The sequence below is a fragment of the Carassius auratus genome, chromosome 32, assembly GCF_003368295.1.
Source record: "Carassius auratus strain Wakin chromosome 32, ASM336829v1, whole genome shotgun sequence".
In the NCBI taxonomy this organism is placed as follows: domain Eukaryota; kingdom Metazoa; phylum Chordata; class Actinopteri; order Cypriniformes; family Cyprinidae; genus Carassius; species Carassius auratus.
This window is the reverse complement of record NC_039274.1, coordinates 31,036,154-31,057,835: the sequence shown is the minus strand read 5'-3', so window position 1 is coordinate 31,057,835 and position 21,682 is coordinate 31,036,154. Positions and strand designations below refer to the sequence as shown.

Sequence of the window (21,682 nt, the reverse complement as noted above, 5' to 3'; positions counted from 1 at the left end):
CAACTGAACTTTTTTTAGGTTGAGGTGGGTGGATATATTTTTTACAGTGGACCTGTGTCCAGTTTTAGACAGGCCTCCAAGGCATATGTCATGCCTAATGATCTAGAACAAATTCAATTGTACTTTAGACTAAGCATATATTTTGTGACTACACTGCGAGTCATAAGATCAAACAATACCTTATTTGTGGGGTTTCACAAACACCAAATCTATGCTGGCTTCAAAATCCGACCAGACACTTTAATAGACTGGATGTGTCTGGTTGCCTATAAAGGCAGCATTTTTCAGCTTTCAGACCCTCCAATTTTAACAGCATCAATTAAAACACACACAAGCATGCAGACACACACACACACTTTTAGACCAGCATAGTAATTGTCTTAGTTGGGCAAAGTGCATTCCTTTGGAAGAGATACAGAGTGTTTCAGTGGTCATAAATTTACTTAATTCTCATGATCTCTTGAACCAATCAAGAGATAATATAGACATAAAAACGAGAGTAGGAGAGCAGTTGAGATAAATGTAATATTTTTGCAACTGCACCATATTGTTCATTATTACATGAATCAAAGTGGATAAGAAGACTCCAGAACTGTGCTGTCATTGATAAATAGGCTATTGCTTGATATCTTATTGGCACTCATAGGCACACACACATGTACACATAGCCACACGTGGCCATCATGATGGTCTTCTTTCTTATTAATTTGCTCAGAGAGCAGAAGCAGGGCATTGGGTCAAACTTTACCAGTTAAATAGCATCTTACAAACAACAGTGAGCCATGTATCCGAGTAAACACAAGATACAAGGGAGTAGACCTTAGAGCAGCCTGTAGAGGTCAATATGACATTCGTTATGAGATTAAATTAATTTGATATCAATATTCATGCTCTAAGTTTGACCATTTACTCATATCTATTCATCTCTTATTCATGGAGCTCAATGAGTGTGATTTCAAAACAATATTTCAGACGTTATATTTTTATAACATCATGTCAGAGTAGTTTCTAATTTATGTTTTGCTCTGCACAATACATTTTTTTCCTTCAAGTTTTAAGTAAAAACCTGTTTTAAACAAGAAAAACTTGTAAGGGGTAACAAAAAAAGTCAAAACAAATAGCGAATATAATATAATATAATCGTTAAATTATATATTTTTGCATTGCAGTATTTTAAATATATTTAATAAAATATATTCAAACATTCAAAAAAACTATTTATGCTTTTGTTGCCTTTGTCCCTATAAACTATGCCTGTCATCAGAGGCATTAACATTTTATTAATCATCTGAAAATAGTACATGTTGTTCTGTTCAACCTTCAACCTTCACTGAGTGTAAATGTATAAACTGTCTTATAAACTAATCTTGTCTGGACTGACCCAATCTCCTCTTTTTAATCAGCAAGACAGTGGACAGATAAACATGTCAAATCCACATGAGCGAGTGGCATATTACGCTGAAGGCCTGAGGAAGTACACAGAAAACAAACTGCTGTTTCGATGGAGACTTTCCTGTCTGATCTGATTGATAACCTATACCTGTGGAGAGTGCTCTTTAAAGGACACAGCTATAATGTTAGAATGTGTGAAGGAAGAAAAGGGCTGAGAAATGGGAGAGATGCAGCCAGTTATAAAGAAAAGTCTGTGAACTACATTTCATAGACTGTTACACACTTTCAGAAAAATGATCATGGCTGGTGAGAAAGGCAGAGCATTGAGATTAAACTCCAGTTGATTGTCAAATGTCAGCAATATTTAGCTTTCAACATACTGATAAATGGTTGCTTACATTGATATGGCCATTATTACCCTTTGTCTTCTCAAATGTACTCCTCTTTCTCAGTGATAAGAGCTCACTAGAAACCATTGAGATTCACAGAGATATGAGGTTAATTAATACCCAAAGCTTTTACTTCCGTTTACTGCCCAATGAGTGGAAAAAATCGAAGCGATGACAATATAAATGCTAAAGCAGAGCACAGCACGACAAATAAGCCAATCTTAGCCTCAGAGAAAACTGAACTATAACCAGATTACATTTAGGGACAGTACAGATACTTAATCAGCACCAGGATATTGAGAGCTATTGCCTAAGCAGCACGCCTTTCATCTTATTTACGACCCGTTTTCAGCTTGACAGTAATTTTTTTCGATCAATGGATATGGGCCGTGACATTTCATTTTCCCTGGCTTATATCACACTGGCGAATCATTAAAATTTCACATACTTCTAATACAAATAGTTGCATATTATATCAGCATAGTAATGTGAGTAAACAAATATAATACGAATAAATTATTATATGCAACTTAGCATCAGACCCACTGTACAATGTTACCCACAGTCACAATGTTACACAATTACTTGATTACTTTCATTAGTGTCTGCAGAATCACTCACACACATTTCTATATCTATATATATATCTATATAGACCCACAGAATAGATAAGATAAATGCTGTTCTTCTTTAATAACTATAATTTTAGAAATTATGCTAAGTTGTGGTTGACAGCAATTAGTGCTCTGCTCCATCCATGTATTGTTTCTGAATCTTAAAAAAATTTGAACAGCTTTTGAGCTGTTGACCTCAGGGCTGCTGAGTTGTGCTCTGCCACATGTACCAGATTTGGTGCCTGGACACTTTATTTACCACAACACTAGAAGGAGTGTTACGCAGTGTGGATGAAGTTCCCTTTGTAGTTAAGATGGAGCGAAGGAATGCATGAAATTAAAAACTGGACAAATGGTGCTGTATTTAAAATCAGCATGTCTACACATACATAAGTGTTTGTGTGAATACAGAGAATCATGAAATTAGTTATAAACTTCTGAGAGAAAGAGATAAGGAAGAGTGTAAGTGAAGAAAAAAATAATTTGAGAAGCATACGGGGCTGGGAGTATTTCTGGGAAGTGTAATTTGATGCTGTTGTTTACCATAAAAAACAGAGCACATGTGCTCCAAGAATAATATGTCTATGAACATAGATATTTATCCAATAACGGAACACACAAACAGAGGAATAAAACTATATTAACATATATGTTTTTGCATTACATTCACACTTTCAGCCTGTCTGATTGCTGTAAGTGTTCCTTTTAATGCATCTGTAATTCATATGCACGTTTGTATTTGTATGCAAACACATTTTATTTAAATGTTAGTAACACCATTATAATTCACCCACAAAAATTGTTCCAAACCTGTATGATATTTTCCATCTGTGGAACACAAATAAGATCTTTAGTGTGTATTTTGTGTCCATACAGTCAGGTCAGTGGATTCCAATGTTGTTTGGAACCCAACTTTCTGCCAAATATCTTCTTTTGTGTTATGTAAAAGAAAGAAATGCATACAGGTTTGGGATGACATGAGGATGAGTAAATGATGATAGATTGTTTATTTTTGAGTAGACTATGCTTTTAATATTAACCGGCACACATGTACAGTTGGATATGTTTGTGCATCCCACTGTGTTTCTTTGTGAGTGACTGTGTGTTTACATTTATTCTGGAGTGAGAAGCTGTCTTTTGTTTTTAATCAAAGGTGGGAGTTTCAGTGATCAATCAAAGTTGTATGGGACCAGTGTTTTCATCAGCAGCACAGTAGCAGAGTGTTAATTACATTTAACCATCATTGGTGAAATGATCACCCCGTTTCATCATCTGATAACAATATAACGAAAGCTTAAGCAATGCCTGTCACATCTTAATTTTGAGTTAAGTTTAATATAACTTTGGTCCATTGTATTTAATCAAATCATGGGTTAAAGGGATAGTCCACCCAAATATGAATACTCTTTCATCATTTACTTCCACAGAACAAGAAAAGTCTCACAGTTTTGGAACTGTGTAAATAATAAAATAATTATCATTTTTGGATGAAGTATCCCTTTAAATGATGTATTCCTACATATTTATCTCCTTTTCTGGAATACAGATTTTCTCTTTCTCCCTATGTGCCTGTTTGGTCTCTTCCCCTCTTCCCGGTGTTCTCTGTTTTCACTTGTTGTCTCTGCACGCTCACCATTGCATGATCATGTTTTTGGAATTCTGATTCAATCCAGTCTTCCATGTTTCCTTACTTTTCCTCTTCTCCCTTGCTGTTTTTAATTCCGGCGCTCTTTTGTCCCATCAGAGACACCCACTTTGGTTTCCTTAGGATCTTTTGGTTTTGGCACGTGTGAGAGATTTAAAAAAAAAACAAAAAACAAAAACTTTTTTTTCCTACTCATCAAGCGTGGAACAAGATTGAAATGTGTTATTTGAACTTGATAAATAAGTTAAACGTTAAATAAATAAGGCATTTTTCTTTTGCAGATGGTATAATCTCACGTCACTGATATGTTGTGATGTCACAGCATATCCTCCGTCATTCAGCTGCAGAGCGCATGAGTTATTCATATCTATGTCAAGGATTGCGCCAAAAATATCCCCGAGAAGCTGCACCACCACACCGATCGATACATTATATTGTGGGCACTGGCTGTTTGAGGACAGACACAATGGGATGTGCTTTCTACAACCAAAACAAAAATACTTGAAACATGTCTGAAAACACTCATTTCAGAATGTCAAATATGTTTTGTTCTGGGCTAATGCTAGCTAGCGTACAGTAGTACTTGCATACTTACTCAAAAAATGATAAATACATGATATTAAGCTTAGTCAAATAGTTCACAATGAAAACACAAATAAAAATACTTTTCAGTAGGTTTTAATGCACAGTTTTGAAGAGTATTTGAAAAGGCATAGGCTTTGTTCATAGGCTTTTGTTATGAATCATTGATTCGCCACTTGCTCGCTGGTTGTATTAGGAGGAGGGACATTATCATTCGAGAGCATCTATGCAATGTACGGTAAGGCTAGATGGCTCTATTAGTCCCTGGTAGTGCATGCTATAACTATTGATTTTAAACAGCATTTTTTTTTCCAGTTGACATGATCCAAAAGCATAAGAAACACAAATAAAATTTATTAAATGCAATATTTAGATCTCAAATATTTTTTGATATTTTAGTGTTTTCTGATTTTTTTTTTAACCAGTGTCTAATTCTGCGCTCTTAAAATAATGAAATAGCCTACTAAACCTGCTAAAAGTGATGCTTGTTAACATTTATTAGTACATTAGCTTTTACATGGCCTTAAAGTTTACAAACATGCATAAAATATTACAAATCTTTGCACATATGCATCTCTTCACCAATAGATGGAGCCAGCTGAATAAATATGAGCTCTACTTCATGAATTTGCACCCTTGACCTAAATCCAAATATATATAAATTAAAAAAGCATCTCTCTCTTTAAGTTGTGGTAATTCTCTCTCTCTTTTAACATTATATTTACAATGTTTAAAATTGAAATTAAAATAAATCTCAAGATGAAACAAATTTAATTTGTAAAGTTAAAAAAAGTTAATTTTAAAAAGTAATGCATTACAATATTGTGCTACTCCCTTAAAAAGTAACTAATTGTGTTACTTAGTTACTTTAAAATAATGCATTACTTTTTTTTTTTTAATCTGGGCTAGGCTTGCTTGTTGGTTTTTAAGTTCTGTCTTTGGCAAATGTAAAAGCCTATTCACACTAAACATGAAATGAATAAGCCTTAGACAGAAGGAAATGTAAATTCACATGTGTGTTTGTGTATACAATAATAAAATAATAATAAAAATGTCCATTGAGTTTATAACACTTAATCACACTTAAAATAGGCTACCTAATTATTTTTCTACATTTTTCAAGTTTTGGGGAAGCATATCATTTTTAGCTGTTTTAGATTGTTTTGTCTTATTTTAAATAATTTTAAGTCATCCTGAGGCTCTCAGACACAAAGTTCACAGTTAATGTTACAGATCACACTTAACACTCAGCATGTTGTGTTAGTCAATAATCAGTAGCTCTTTGATCTATAATCTCATAATACTGCAAATCTTTGTCGGTTTTGTCCTGTCAAAGCCATAACAGCTGGGATTAACACATGGTTCAGTTGTATAAATTTATAAAATTAATGTATAAACTGTGGTCGGCCCACCGAAAACTGTGTTAAGTGAGACTTTGTTTTGGTTACAGATAAAAATTACAAAAGAAAGGAGGAACAAATAAAAGAGATAAAGAGGGGGGTCAGATCCTACTTGAGATTTCTCTCCCCACAGACCCCAAGAGAAAACAAGAGGAAGTAATAAAGACTGGAAGCTCTGCTTACAAAATTCGCATCACATGTGGACCTCTAATATAACCGAGCTTCGATTTAAAACCTGTTAACAGCTTTTCTGCTTGTCAGATGAATTGTGTTGCTTTCGTATCCATTTCATGCTTGTTTTGTCTACAGCTCCTTGCGATTATTCCCATTAGCAGATGGCTCTCTTTACATCTACCTGGTAGTTTGGTGAGAGTGTTCGTCCGAGAGCAGACATATGGATTTGATCAACAGGCACCGTGCTGATGATTTCTTTGGGCATGTTGACAGGCTGATAGACAAAAGTCTCTCTCTCTCATTCTCCTTCACAAACACACACACACACACACACACACATATTCTCTCACAAAGCCACTGGCTGACAGACAGTCTGGAGTGCTCAACTGACACAGAACCTCATTAAAGCACTCTAGGACAAGCAGAGGAAAAAGAAAAGGAGAAGAGCAGAACAAGTAGGGAATAAGGAAGAGAACGGGACGAGAAGAAATAGAGAGAGACACTCACGCCTCTTACTGCCCCTTTTTTTCCTCCTCTGCCGCTGCTCTCTCTCACTCTTCTTTCTCACTCCTTCTCCTAGTCTCGTACCAGCACACACACCCTCTCTCATTCTCATCAAACATTTTTCACCATCTCGCTTTTCAATGATTTTCAGAGAGAGGGGAGACGCATTTGGAGGGTGTCTGAAATTCAGGAGCTCCACAGATGCCTGAGACCAGCGGAGAGATAGGAGCCTCACCCTGTTTGGAAAAGATAGAGAAAACAAAAGAAGAGAAGGACTGCAACAAACTTATACACCTCAGTATTCCCTCATAACCACTACTGGACGCTGGTGTTTGTGGGGTTATCATGGTGACATTAAGAGTTACATTGACTTTAAGGTTCACTTTGTTGCTCCTGTACTGTTTAGGCTGTACTGGTTGGCCGAGCCAGGCTCAGCAGTTGTCCCTGCGGGCTTTGCATCAAGCGGCCCAAACCCGGCAAAACCTCTCTGAGAGTGCAGAGAGCAAAGTAGAACGACTCGGCCAGGTCTTCCGAAAGAACGTGCGTCTCCTTCGGGAACAGGGAGGCTGTCTGGATCTGGTCTTTCTCGTGGACGAGTCGTCCAGTGTGGGATCTTCCAACTTTGGGAGCGAGCTGCGATTTGTGCGAAAGCTGCTGTCAGATTTTCCGGTGGCGCCGGAGGCAACACGTGTAGCACTGGTGACATTTAGTTCCAAGAGCCATGTGGTTACAAGAGTGGACCATGTGTCTGCACCCAAAGCCCACCAACACAAGTGTTCGCTCTTCAGCAAAGAGATCCCCTCCATCACTTACAGAGGAGGTGGCACCTACACCAGGGGGGCCTTCCAGCGTGCAGCGGTAAGAGCAGCTGTGTGATCACAATGTCAAATCTGTGAATGTGAATAAGAATTTAAGCACTTAATTAAATGTAATAGATAAAAGAGGAAATAATAATAATAATAAATAGCAGACTTTAAGATTGACAGTCTATTCGCCTAATCTAGACTGAGTTGATTGAGAGGAACTTTGATTTATGCTAAATGTATTTGATATTTCTCCACTGCTCTTTAATGTTCTTTAACTAATAAACGAATAGATAGCTATTGAATCTAAATCACTGAAGCACATTGAGCAGAAACAGGACAGCAAAGTCAAAATGATGGATGAATAGCCTGGCAGGGTACCTCCAGATGTCATCTTTAAGCTAACACCACATGGTTTCCCGTGTGCACTTATCTGGGAAAGACAGGAACTGTCTATCTATGTAGGACTATACAGAACTGTGGCCATAATTTAAAAAGTGCACAGTAGGGCCATGTAGATTGATGTGTCCCTTGTAAATGTGCACTAAAGACTTTGGGAAATAGGGAAAGACAGGTTGGATGGTTTCAAGTTGGAACAACTTGAGAACTTCAAGATGCAGACAAAAGGAAAAGAAAGCAGTGGTGAATCACTTATATAAAAATTATTTTAACTAACACAGTCTCACTTAACAGTAATGCTATGAATTGCAGCAAAATGATTTACTGCATCATCTTGCAGCTTACTGCAGCTTTTACTCCCTTTTTCCATTACAAATGATAATGACGTCTGTGTTTTCAGACATTTTTCTTGTCCTGAATGACATTTGTGGTTTGAAAAATGCTTTCGCTAACCAAGATCTGCAAATGTATTAAGTTGTTATGGAAGCATAGTAGTAAAGTCCTTTTGTTCATATGCAATTACTTGGCAGTCAAACTGTAATATTTCATAGTTTTTGGCTCCTTCTGTTCAGTCTAAATGGCATGGAGGTCTGGAAGCTTTTACCAGACACATTTTCAATCTTTCAGAGCTGCAGAGGTCGAAGGCCTTATCCACAGTTCTACTGCCCAGCCGAAGTGCACAGAGAGGCCAAACCTCTCTGATCAGATTTGCCGTAAAGCAAGAACATGCTCAATTAAGAAGCCTCTGATTCATTTACTCCACTTAATTTGGAGAATGAAATGTTGGATTGGCTCTAAATGCATTTTATTTGGCTGAGGCTGATAATGGATAAAGGCTGTGTTATGTGGCCTCACAAACCTAGCATGCTCGTAAACAGCAGGATGGTGAACCATTTAGAATTGACTTGAGAATCTGCCATTTTAACTACAATGCTTATTTCATCTATAAAGAAATCTCCGTCTAGACACTTTAAATAGACAGACAGACATATAGAGATCTACGGATCTTAATTCTTATGTAATCTCTCTTCAGTTCGCCGGGCACTCCTGCTGATTCTTGCTGTAACTACAGTGTTTGTGGGCATCCTGGGTTGCCAGATCCTCAACTCCTCTTCCATTTGCCAAACCAGAGCAGAACTAGCTCTCCATAAAATGTATTTTTCCCTCTCTGCTGTCCTTTTAAAAGTTAGCGAATTCTTTTAGTGCTTTCCAAATTCTTTGCCTGCTTTTCTGATCAGCCACCATAGGGAGTCATTACACTGAAATCTTAAACAAAATGGATTTGAAATTACCTATTTCTGAGCTCTTCCTTTCCCCCAGCAGGGATTCTATTAAGAATGGGAAGTCTATGGTAATTCTATATAAGCACATTTGAAAACACAAACACCCACCCATATACATACTGTACATCAAGAGTCATTCTTCCTCAAAAATGAATGAATTTTATTTTTCGTATGTAGTGTGGAGGTGAAAAGGGCTGTTATATTGTTTGTGTTATTGTTAGCATACATCCTTCCCATTTCATCCCAACAATCCCCCATCAGAAATTCCAGAGAATGTTTTTCTAAAGTGCCATTGACCCCTCTGACCTGTTTTTGAGCACAAGTCAGCAGGATTGTTAATGTCATAGAGTCTAGACAGATCAGCGTGTCCAAATATCTCATATTGTGTCTGCAAAAACATCTGTCAGCAAGCCTCAGAATGTGCTGTGCAAAATTAAAGTAAAGGGACATAAAAGCAAAGAACTGGGATAGCTGTCAGCAGACACAAGCATGATGTTTGGTGTTGATACAAATGACTGGAAATGCACTATGAATGCTTTACAGGTACAGTATTATATATATTAATGTAAGGTTAGTGTCTACTTGTAGAAGATCAGTTTTTTCATAAATAGCTAAGGTGTTGAGTGAAAACGAAACCAAGAAAGAAATGGCTATACACAATGCTTCTTTTTGGCCTGTGTGCACTGATGAAACTCTAGCACTTCCTGAGGCTGTATTTGTGTTATTAATTAAGACTGATAGGGAGGGAGATCCTTATGAGAGACATCCTGTACTCAACGAAACCTGATAAAACAGCTAGGAATTCCTTCAAAGCAGCCAGAGAGCCACAGATATGTCTGCAGACAGCCAGATAAGGGCCCTTCGGTCTTTAACTGTCTAAAGAGACCTGTTTTACAATTAATCAGACCTAGTCCTATTTAGGGGCTTAATTGCAACTCCTAGTTCCTTTGGAGGAACAGATTACTTGGTTGCTTGTAACTGTGTGCTTTACCTTAAGTCACAATTTGTATGCATTCACCTACACCAGAAATTGGTTTATAGCACCTGTTAAACCAGATACAAGAGAGACTGAAATACGTAAGCAGCAGAAATATGCCTTCAAAAGGGATGGACCAACAATGAGAGACAGCTTGAGAAAAGAGAAAAAAATATTTTTGTCTGGGATACACAGGTGATTGTAAAATAAATGCAACACGATGGCACGAGAAAACCTTCGACAAAATCTTGTCTTTAATATTTATTTACTAATCACAAAATACTGTAAAAGCCACAGGGCCTTTGCATATTGTTGTCAAGATTGTTGTTTATCACTTTATACAGTACAGATAGCTCAAAAACATACAAAAGAACCACTTAAGAACTCTTAGTGGGTCCCACCTGATAATGTTAATGCTCATTTTGTAACAAAACTCTGTGTGGCTACTGGAACATTCAGACAGAACATAGTTATAGGCACACAAACTGTATTATTGCAAAATAATTTGTCTCGCATGCAGTTTTCACCTCACGCCAAACCTTTAGTCAGCTCTCAGATTATTCCTGCTATTAACCACAACTTTCAGCTCCAGGAGAGCCTTCCACACCCTGAGATCTACACACATAAATGCACTTTGGAACATTTATACACTGCAAAATGCTTCAACGCAGTGATTAGTGGTAACTGGATGCTGGATTAAGTCAAATATAGAGCATTGGTGGTGTTCTCAGTCTGACTGCACCACCAGCACAGTCTACTGCCAAAAAACGCATAATATTGCTGTGAGAAAAGCAGAGTTTCTGTTTATTTTAGCACTATTCATGGCCCCATACAGTGAGATTATTTCTGTCACAATGCAAGAGATCGCATTTCTGCTCTGAAGCATGAAAAGAGAAAAGTAAGTGTTTTCCATCAGATGCATATATGGACCACCAAGAGAGTAACATATGTGGAGGCCCACTTTAATCATGCAAATACACCGGCAACTCTCAGGTGTTATTTTGTTTTAAGGGACCACTGTGGCTGTGGGATTCATAAATGGCAACAGGTGATGTTTGACAATGTTTCAAATTAAGATAAGATTCTATTAATTTTGCTTTCACATAACAAATATAATAGGTTCATGGGGCAGGGCTAGCGATACATTTAGTTAAAAATTATCTAACAAAGGTCCAAGACAAAACAACAACAAAATGTGGATAATGTGTCAAAGTGTGTCTTTTGAAGATGAGAACCAATGCTAATAGTGTTAGGATGCAGTGTATTGTCTAAAGTTATGTAAAATAAAATTTGGTTCAGAAGTGTTTTAACTTTTAAATAGTTAAGATTTAGACATTCTAAATCATAATTTGAGCTTTTTTTTCAACTAACATACTCTATTTGGCAAAGTGTTTGCAGTATTTATTTGATGGGGGGGTTTCAATGCTAGAAGCGGTTTCCATCAGAAGCTATCAAGAACATGCAGTCTGAATTTTATGGGCCTTTTATTTTAGATAAAATAAACCATTTAAATACTTTGTTTTCTAAATAGATTTCTTCCTATTTTGTTAATGTCAGTGTACAGGACTACATCAGTTCCACATCTATTACTAAAGCTGACTGTCCTCTCAGTCAAGATCAGTTATCACTACCCCTCAACAGGTGTTTTTTAATCAGGTCCAGCTGGGCTAGATTGAGGAACACAGACACTCTTCTGCTCTGGGCCCTCGAGGCTCTTTTTTAACTAAACTGAACATTGGGGAAGCCCAAGACCAAGAATTAGAGTTTAATTGTCAGAGAAATCTCCTGCTCAGCCTCAAGGCAGAGGACGTCTGCCGCATCTGCCACAGGACCATAGCCACCACAGACACTGGGGGACATTTTACCTCCTCGTTGCTGAGATATATAATTTAGTGATTCAGCACTGAAGCTATTTTGCAGGACAGCACTGACAAGAAGTCTTGTGCTCCTGAATATTTCTGTGTGTGCACTGGGCAACCTCCAATCTGTGTGTGTGTGTGTGTGTTTGTGTGTGTGCGTGCACCTCAATGAAAGCAGCACATTAATATAGAACGGTGATTAAACTGACTCAGAATTACTAGTGTATTAAAAGGTTTAAATGCACAATACGTCATTAATGCAAGAGGACCATAACGTAGTAATTTTTCCATCTAAAGTCATTTCATTGATGTTTCAGTGATGTTATCATCCAATTCAGCTCACTTCCGAAAGTGTCTGTGCAATCAGTCAGGTGTCCTAAGCAAGCCAAAGGCAACAGTGGCAGGGAACCAAAACTCCATTGTTGACAAAAATGGAGCAAAAAAATTCCCAATTGGCTAATTCTCCTCTGGCCAGACGAAACCAGCATGACATGGTTTAATTCCAGGCTGCAACAAATGTCAGATTGTGCAGAGGGTTCCCCCAATGTTCAAGACATGGTTTATAGCCTTGACTTACATGGCATTAATTTTTTTAACTATTATGTGGATTCCCTGTATGAATCAAAACTATGCACCAGTTGAACTATACAAACACTTACGTATACAGGTTTACTGTAAATAATAAGTCCTGAAGGAGTAAAAAAAAAATAATTACATCTTCTGAGAGAATAAATTAATCAATATGAGGTTTATAATTTGATCATTTAAAGTAAACTACAATCTGATTAGCCAACTCAAATTAACGCAACATAATTCTTAAAGCATTTAGCAAATGCAAAAAAAAAAACAATACGGAGGCAGCCATGGCCTAATGTTTAGAGTCAAGACTTGTAACCCCAAGATTGTGGGTTTAAGTCTCAGGTTCAGAAGGGATTGTAAGTGGGGGGGGGGGGGTGAACTTGGATGGGTTAAATGCATCAGTTCACTTTAATCTTATTCATTTAACTGTTATTTCACCATCTTGTGTTTCCCCTTTAAACTGACTTAAATGAGGTTAAATTAATTATTTCTTTAAACAGTTAATGAATTTTTGTCGTAATTGTTTTTCCTTCACAGTGTTTTGGTCTCCTTCATAGACACCTATTTGATGGCTTGTGGCGTTATTTACCTCTTGTTATTTAGCAAGCCAAGAGTCTGGTTATATTGATGAGGCTTGTTTGGTTTCATAAGCATTTACTTCTATTATTTGAATCTCTTTTATTTGGTCTCTTTTAGTTCTGGCATGAAGATCCAAAATAAGAGAAATTTTATTTAACAGTCCAAATCCAGACTCTTTTTGCACTTGCATAACTTTTTTCTTGAATTGAGTTCCTAGTACATGGCTGGCAGCACCAAAGGACCAGAGACACCAAATGTGGACAGATATATGGATGAAATATTGTCAAGGCCTTCTCTCTTTTAAAAATGATTTCCTCTGCTGTCCCACTGTCCTCGGCTTGATAAATGGTGTTTTGACAGGAATCAACTAACCATACTCCACAAACCCACGTCCCAGTGTTTTATCCTAACCAATTACACTCCCTTTATTCAAACTCCATCCATCCATACACACTTGCGCATCCTCTTCATTTCGCTTCACAGACAGAACTGTAACAAGGATCTAGGGACTTCCAGCAGTTGGTGGATGTATAGGCCTATCCCATCCATTAGCCCAACGCTCTTTGCTACTGTCCTTCTAAACGAGGTGTAGCTTGTCAAGTGTCTCTGACATTTTGAAGACATCAAATCAATTGTAATCAAACTAAAGGAGAACATACCAATGCACAGTGGGAGGCATATAAACTTCAGGCATGCTATGGGTATGAGCTCCATGTACAAAAATCAAACTGTGGTCTAGAGTTTCAACAGCTCAGCTTTGCAGAGCAAAATGTTTACCCTTTAATGTTTTTTTACAGGATTTATTGCAGACTTGTGGAAAAATATCTAGTAATTTCACAGCGAGCTGTTTTCTCCTGCCCAGGTCTATTGCTTGAAATGGTTTGGTCCATCTAGTGGGGTTGTTTTTAGAGTGTAGGTTCATGTTGCTGGCATTCTTTGCCACTGAAACCATAACATGTCAAAAAAGCTCAGACCTCCAACCAAGCAAATTAATGCACTCTGGTCAGAATGTTTACTCTATTCTGGAATGCTTCAGCTGGAGACAGGTCCACACCGACTTGATTAGAAGCAAAACTTTTATTTTGGTTTTCTTTTCTGCTGCATTCTGTTGACCTCAGAAATCTGTAACACAACACAGAAACATCAGGTTTTAGTTAACTGGTTTTGCTAAGATATTACTGACCTTAGATAAGATTTATAACATGATAGGGTGTCTAAGAGGTTTTGAAATAGAATAACCTCGCTGTGATGATCATGGTTCGCCAAGCATGCTCATTAACCCAATACAAGAACTGAACAGAGGATTATGTCTACATTAGAAGTTGTAAAGGACTTGCTGATCAAAGAATGTGAGATTCTTTGTAGACATGTCAACCACAACATGGAGACTGCTAGTGCTAGATGGTAGCAGATTATTTGCTCATATTCAAGTCAATACTCAAATGTAAAAAGTAACTTACATTTTTTTTTCAGACCCATTTAAATGCTTAAATGAATCCTACTGATATCTCATCTACCACCAGCAGTTTCACATGTGTGTTACTCACTGTGTCACTCACTGTTCCCTATATAGCGGATGTCATGTAGTTCACTATAAATGGAAAAGGAGTGAATGAAAACAAGGCAAATAGTGTGTGACACAGAGGGCTGTAGAGCCTAATACATTGTGGATGCTCTCTAATCTCTACCTTTCTCTATCTCTTGTAAGGTTGTACACTTCTTGTTGCAATTATGGGTTGGAATGAGCGCACCAGATAATCTCCACTATGGTTTCGGACAACACCACAATTGGTCCTTCAAAACTCAATATGCTAATGATAACATTTATGAGAAATTGATTTTTTTTTAAAATTTGTTTCACAGTAATTACCATCACTTTTGATCAATTACTGAACATATTCATCCTTGCTGAATAAATGTAATAATTTCTTTAAAAACATCTTACTGACCCAAAAATGTTTAACAATTCTGTCAAAAGCAGAGACACATTTTCACAGAAAGCCTCTGGACTTTCTCTTATCACTGACAGCAAAAACATACACTATACACATGTAGTGTTTAGATCATGCTAAGCCAGACTGCAAACATTACAGTGTGTCTGTATGACAAAGCAGGATTGACTGCCGCTGTACTGTATTAATCATACTTGCGTAAAAACATACCCACACATTTAGACATACATAAAAACACATAGCAAATCTCAACTGGATAGCATGTGGTGTGGTCCACACTGCAGGTTTTTCTGCCTGTGAACTGCTTGTCTAGACTGACATGTAAAGTCTGTTTAATTTTTATATGCTACAATCTTAAAAATAAAAGTTCTTTATTTGGCATTAATGGATCCATGAAAAACCTTTAACATCCATGTAAACTTTTGATTGCATAAAAGGTTCTTCATTGCGCAAAGGGGTTCTTTTAAGACCTTTCTGCAGAAAGGCTCTTTGGGGAAACCCAAAAATGTTTCTTCACATTGCTACAGAAACCTCCACGAGTTTATTTAGGGTATTTAAAAATAGCTGAAAATGTGTGCACTTTGATTCTGCTGGTTCAAAGTGCTTGTTATATCAGCCTGGTAACTTGTAAACTCAACTTGATGGTTCTTAAATAGTGTGTGTGTTCTTACTCCCAGAAGTTGTGAAAAGTCATTCATCACATCAAAGCTTTGCAGACCGAGGAAAAACATGCATCAGAGGGTCAGTGAACCGAGGCTGAGCATAAGACAGGTGACCTTTAGTTGTTACAAATAGTTTTAGGCTGCCAAAGAGCCTAAAATCAACTGACTATTGCATATGAACTATAATAAAAAATGAACAATGCAGATTGAGTTGAGAAAATTTGTTGCAAAGATTATATACCCATAATGTTGCGATAGACTTTGTTTTGTCACAAACTATCTTTTAACTAAGCTAATTAGATTAGCCACTAATTTGAGCGATTAACCACTGCTGCTTTGATGGGGGACAAGATATGTGTGTTTGTGTAAAAAAAAAAATATATATATGTGGGTTTATATTTCGTAGGAGTGATTAAAGTAGTGTGTAATTATGCGGTTGCAGACATATGTGGTTGCTGTTTATTTGCTCCTACTTCTGTGATCTCCGATGGTTGTCTACCCTACTCTAATAATGTGCAGTCATGTTTGTGTACCATGACCACCTCTGACTCATATCTAAAAACCCTTACGCCTTCAGTGTCTTTGAGCCGACGTCCCATAAATGCCCACAGTCACACCCTGTTTTAGCCCATGGGCCAGCTCCCATATAGGCCCCAACCACAGTGACATCACTGTGGTGACAACCAGTAGCATCTGTATATTTGTGTCTGGGTTTGTGTGTGTTAGAGAGAGATGAAGTTGGTGAACAGCACCAGTGCATTGGAGATTCTAGATTTGATAGATTGATAGATTTTGATAGATTTTGGTGTGTGCTTGTAATTAGAAGTCAGGCTTCAGGCTTTGTAATTGTTGTTCCTGTCTTGAGATGCTTGAACTGCAGCCAATTAGACAATAAAGAGAAAAGCTGCTGTTTTCTACCAGTCCTTGAGTTGGCCTTGTCCAATGAATATTACAACCCCCTCCTTTCTTTCTGTCTGAAGCAATAAGACAGTAAATTGTGCTGCACTTAGAGCATCCATAGAGAGAATTAAGGCTGTTCCTCAGCCAAGCCTCTTAATTTCATATGTTTAGACATAAAAAGTCCTGTAAACAATTTTGGATGTGATGATGATAGACAATATGATGCGATTTCAATTTTTCATTTCTGTTTGGAAGCTTTTGGTGCATAATGAAGATCTGTAAAGTTACAAAGACTGAAGTCTCAAATCCAAAGAGTTAAGACTCCTCCACACCCCTCTAAAACAGCTAGTTCTAACACACCCACATATCCTTTAATACTTTTAAGCATGAAATGAAATTATGAAAATAAATGAAGTGTAAGCTATATTACCCACACTGAAGTGGAAAAACATAAATCATATATTGCAAACAACACTTCTTCGATTTAGATGTGTTCTACTTGATTGGTGAATTAAATGACCATCCCTGCCTGTAAATTAGGGTTTCTCATAAATTTAGTCACACTGCGTTTCAATATTAAGTTTAGTATTTTTTTTTAACTTACAGCAAATTCTGAGGCACTCGCGTGAGAACGCCACGAAGGTGATCTTCCTCATCACTGACGGGTACTCAAACGGCGGAGATCCGCGGCCGGTGGCGGCGGCGCTGAGGGAGAGAGGTGTGGAGATTTTCACGCTGGGCATCTGGCAGGGAAACATCCGCGAACTACACGACATGGCCTCGCACCCCAGGGATCAGCACTGCTACCTAGTGCACAACTTTGCTGAGTTTGAAGCACTTGCTCGTCGCGCCCTTCACGAAGGTGAGAATTCAGAGTAGAGCTTTACATACTTAAAATGGTTAAGATTGGGTCATAATTGTTAAACTAATCCTGGGTTATCCTATTTCATGATTCAGATTGTTGACATTTCCCTCTTGGTTCATAGTTAGTCCCTCCTGAGTAGACCAATTTCAAATCAAAGCTTTACTAAAATTGAGTATGGTAACAGCATAACAAATTTTATTTTGATGTCAGTTGTGACTAATACCAAGCTCTTTTACTGTAATAATTGCAGTTGCATGCTGTGATATTTTAACAGAAACTGTGGTTAGCATGGTGAATGTTTGTAAAGGGAAATCAAAGGCCAATCCAGCTCATTTGTCCTGAGCTTGACAAATATGAGCCCCCTGTTAATCCCAGTGTAGAAGAAAACTGGTACCAATATTTCAGTGTTATTATTTCCTTTGGCTCTCTGGCTACAGCAGATTCTTCTTATCTGAGGTCTGAACTCAATCAGCCACATGAACTCAAAAGACCCCATTCTTCATGATGACATCACCAACCTACACTAAACCCAGAGAGATATAAAACAAAGAAACCCTCTGGATAGCAACAGATCAGTTATTGGCTATGGGCAAAGGTTAAAGCTGTGGCATCGTTTGCTCTCACCTCCTGCTGTGATATCATGTCTGTCATATCCTTTGTCCAAGATAGTGCAGACACCTTCAGCTTGTGTAATCTGGCTGTGTATGCCAACATCTGGAGCCATGCATTTGTTTGTATTTAGGGAGACAAAATGGTCTTGCCAAAAGTGAAGGTTTTTATAGTTAGTTATGCATAAGACGCCAATAACAAAACACACACGTTCATTTTTCCAGACCCGCTTGGAGTTCAGTTAGACAGGTAGGAATAGATGAATTATGAAGGCAGAATTATTGTTGTTTGCATCAGAGAAAAGTGCAGAATCTGATATTCATTGCCATTTTCTCTTCCAGATCTTCCAGCTGGAAGTTATATTCAGGAGGACCTGGCCCAGTGTTCTTCGTTGTGCGAAGAGGGAAAGGACTGTTGTGACATGATGGCCAGCTGTAAATGCGGTACACGGACAGGACAGTACGACTGTGTGTGTGAGAAAGGATACTATGGAAAAGGACTTCAGCATGAATGCACAGGTAAGGGTCAGGGTCTGTATGCAAAGTTTGGATTTTCCATTTCAGTTCAAAAGCTTTGAAGAAGTGGATGGAGTTCCTAGAGACAGGTCCAGTTTATTACTCAAGTAATTTGCTCGGGGATGTTTGAGGCTGAAATGTGAATTGAAAGCCAATTCCTCTCTTGAAATGAAGTAAAAGAAACACTTCCATCAAATATCCATAGTGACAGAGAAAACAGCATACAAATAGATGGGACATTGAAGCGTGATGCCAAAGTGGTGCTTTAGCTCTCATTTTGCTTTCATAACAAACTCATAAACATGATTTAAAACATTCACAATCATCTCTTTTTGCACTGCAGAATATTATACATACATATGCTGTGTCAACACTTTTTTGCAGTTTACTTAACAACATTTTTATCTAGGAGCCCTACTTTTTGTCCACCTCATAAAACTGCTTGAAAAAAGCAATGCTTCATTAGAATTAAGATCTATTTGTGTTTACGTTCTTGAATTGGAGTCCTATTAAAGCTATCTTTCATGCCGTGTTTAAAATGAGCTCATATTGAGACAGTTCTGAAATAATCAGACTGACTAATTAAACTGAGAAATGAGGTGGTAGGAATATGTTAGATGTTCAAACACGGTGTGAACTGTAGAGTTCATCAGAGCTAACCTCCGACAGATGTTGTTATTGCTTACTTGCTTTCACACTTTGTGGCTTTGTAGCAATAGTTCTTTCTTTTTCTAAGCAGAGACACTAAATCATGAGAAGTCATGTGTAAATGCCTTGAAGTCTATTATAAATCTTATTTTTAAGTCTTTATATTAAACAGACATAACTCAGGAAATGAATGTGGTATTTTGAGAAATAGATATGGAATAGTGAAAACTTGTCAATGTCTTGACTTAAAAGAGTTTTAACTCTAAGGGCCCTATCATACACCTGTTGCAATGCGACGCAAGGCATTTTCCCATCCAGCGCCATGTCATTTAATTAGCAAATGCATTTTCGCTCATTTTTGCGCCCATGGGCATGCTGGTCTAAAAAAGAGGTGTGTTCAGGTGCATTGCTGGTGCAATGCTATTTTAAGGAGCTGAAAATAGACCGAGCCATAGACCAACTCAAACCTGGTCTAAAGTCTTTAGAACTTTTTGAGAATCTTTCAAAAAACGCTGTGGCTGTAAGTAGTTGGCATGATCGACATGATGCATAATAGTCATAATTTACAAGTCAGTGTCTGATTTGGAGTAAGTTACAGTTTGAAAAGGCAGAAGAGACTGAGCAGATTTTGTTATCTGTTTTATTGTGTTTCACCAGTGCCCTGTTTATTTTGGTTGTGATAACGAAGGCCATGAACTCATTTGCGAATCGCAACCAGATGTCGTCAGGGCAATTGCATTCCTCACAAAGAATTTCTGTCTAACTGTAAATTAGCAGCAGAGTGCTGTAATTAATGACAGAATACAAACTCATAGCTAGCCAGAGGCGGTTGGCTCACTCTATGGAGGCCCCCAGAAAAGCAGAATAAAGGCAAGGGTTTCTTGTGTCGGATCTGGGGACTGTTTTAATAATAATAATGCAATAAATCACATAAAAAGCAAAAGGACAAGCTGACAGTGGTAGGGTAATGCTTTTCAGTCATAGATAATAGCAGTATTTTTCCAGACGTGTTGTTTTGCTTCTGTGCACAGAAAAGTTATAGCTTGGATAAAGTTTGTTCCCATAGGTCAAGTTTTAATCTTTTGTTGATCTGTAGAGATTTTAAAAAGAAAGTTGCCCTGAGTATCATTGGAATTTATTGGAAAGCCCGCTAATGTGGATTTTCCTTATGTCTAAACAGTGTTTAAAAGCAAGAGTAAAGGCCATTTACTCTAAACTAACCTCTTGTCATTATTTCTTCAAAGTAAAACATGGATGACATGGATGAATGAGTACTGAGAAAAGAGGAAGGTCAGCATTTGTGAATATCTTTGTTGGATTTTGTTTGACTTTAGCATCCCAGTGGTGCTATAATGACCTGACGTTTTATCTAGTGTCACATTGTGGGTTAACCTAGTTAGTTTAATAGATCACCATAGATGCAGACACAATAATACATCTCAGCTGGTGTGTGACAGGGACCGGTTGTCAGATGTCAGAGGTCAAGGATAGTTGAGGAAGAGACACTGTTTTATTTCCTCAAATTGGGGCTCGTAAATATTTACCTTCTGCAGAATGCCTCAGATTCCACATGTGAGCCCCTAGACAAACATAATTCTATCCATGAAAGAAAAAAAAAAATACAGAAAAGGAGGAATCTGGGAAATGTTGGCTAGGTATTGAGTGAGGAAATGTTGCAATCATGTTTTTTTTGTGTTTGACCTCCTTCTGCTCCCTCTGTGTCTGTCTCTTTCCCCCTCCTTTTCACCCCCCTGCAACCCTGTGACCAAAAACACCCCCCATATGGTCTCTAGGAGTTAATAAAAATGTACTCTCGCTTCATTTAGTTCCTGTAAAGCAGTTCCTTTTTTGTCTGTGCAAATGTATGCACATAATTGTGTATGCTTTTGAGTACAGTATGTGTGTCTTGCTTGCAATAACATGCATTTGGTTTTAAACCAAGAGACGCATCAGTAGATATCATATATCAGATGGGAATATTGAAGGGCCACAGTTGAAGATGTTCATCAGACATAGTGACAAAACAGGCTTCCAGTAATATAATACATCTCCATCAGAAACCGAATATGTTTCCAACTCTTGATTCTATTTCCCAACCACAATCCAGTAACAGTTGTGCTGCTTAATAGTCTTGTGGAAACTCAATTTTTTTTTTCTTCCAGGACCCTTTAAAATGTTTGTACATCTTTTATAAAAGTCTTTACTGTCACTTTTGATCAATTTAATGCATCCTTACTGAATACAATTATTACTGCTAGTGTATATGTTAAAAAAAGTCTGCCAAAGTCATGATTTAGTTGTGAGCACTTCCTTTCAAAATATTGCACAAGTAAATGGATTGTGCATAGATATT

The 21,682-nt window shown here is 37.6% G+C and overlaps 1 protein-coding gene across 2 annotated transcripts in view; it reads left to right on the top strand.

The window, feature by feature from the left end:
- The first annotated feature begins 6,536 nt into the window (after positions 1-6,536).
- Positions 6,537-21,682, top strand: part of LOC113052116 (sushi, von Willebrand factor type A, EGF and pentraxin domain-containing protein 1-like) — a 53,278-nt gene continuing 38,132 nt past the window's right edge. Inside the window, exons 1-3 of one of the 2 annotated variants that reach the window (XM_026216456.1) lie at positions 6,537-7,558; positions 17,299-17,554; positions 18,508-18,684. In XM_026216456.1, coding sequence (XP_026072241.1) covers positions 7,046-7,558; positions 17,299-17,554; positions 18,508-18,684 — 946 coding nt within the window. In that variant the 5' untranslated portion in view covers positions 6,537-7,045. The remainder of the gene's footprint in view (positions 7,559-17,298; positions 17,555-18,507; positions 18,685-21,682) is intronic. The other variant, XM_026216457.1, reaches the window with a different exon arrangement.